A 581-nucleotide genomic window follows, 5' to 3' on the forward strand; every position below is an offset into this window, starting at 1 on the left:
CAGAAGGACAGGAGAGTGATTGACAGGAGCCCAAGGAGCGGGCGGGGGGGACGGGGACCCAGGGCTGAGGGTCGCCTGTATTTGTTACTTGTTGAAATTCCCATAAAATTGAACAAGACCCCGCTCTCATAGGGGTTAAGTCAGGCTAAAATCCTCTTCGGTGTGGTCCAGCCCAGACTGTCTTTGTTTGCTTAACCTCCGGGACCCACGTTTAAAAGGGCTATTTGGAAAATTTCCCCGTAAGAGCCCAACATCTTTTACCCATTTTTGTGCTCGGATTTTTCTGAGCAGACATTGTCTGTAATCACCGGCCGGGGGGGGGTGAGCGGGTGGGAGACAGAGACCAGAAAACTTTTTCCCTCCGGTTGCAGAAATACACTGGATCCGCTTTAATCTGGCTCGCATTTTTCAAGACAAGCCGTTTGAGGTTTTTTGGTTGGGTTTTCTGTATTTTTTGGTTTGCTTTTTTTTCCCCCCCGCAGGGCTTGGGGGATAATATTTAACGCCTTTTTTTTTTTGACCCCCGCGACGGGCCTCCGCGGACCGCGGTTTACCGAGGCGGTGGCGGTGCCTGGTGGCTT

The 581-nt window shown here is 51.6% G+C and overlaps 1 protein-coding gene across 1 annotated transcript in view; it reads right to left on the reverse strand.

Annotated features, from left to right (window-relative positions):
• Window positions 1–581, reverse strand: part of LOC104122835 (forkhead box protein F1) — a 7632-nt gene that overhangs the window by 3207 nt on the left and 3844 nt on the right. The window contains exon 4 of the mRNA XM_035890582.1: window positions 464–503. Within this exon, the coding sequence (XP_035746475.1) occupies window positions 464–503 (40 nt within the window). The remainder of the gene's footprint in view (window positions 1–463; window positions 504–581) is intronic.

Source organism: Egretta garzetta, unplaced genomic scaffold (assembly GCF_000687185.1).
Source record: "Egretta garzetta isolate BGI_Z169 unplaced genomic scaffold, ASM68718v1 scaffold283, whole genome shotgun sequence".
Taxonomy (NCBI): Eukaryota; Metazoa; Chordata; class Aves; order Pelecaniformes; family Ardeidae; genus Egretta; species Egretta garzetta.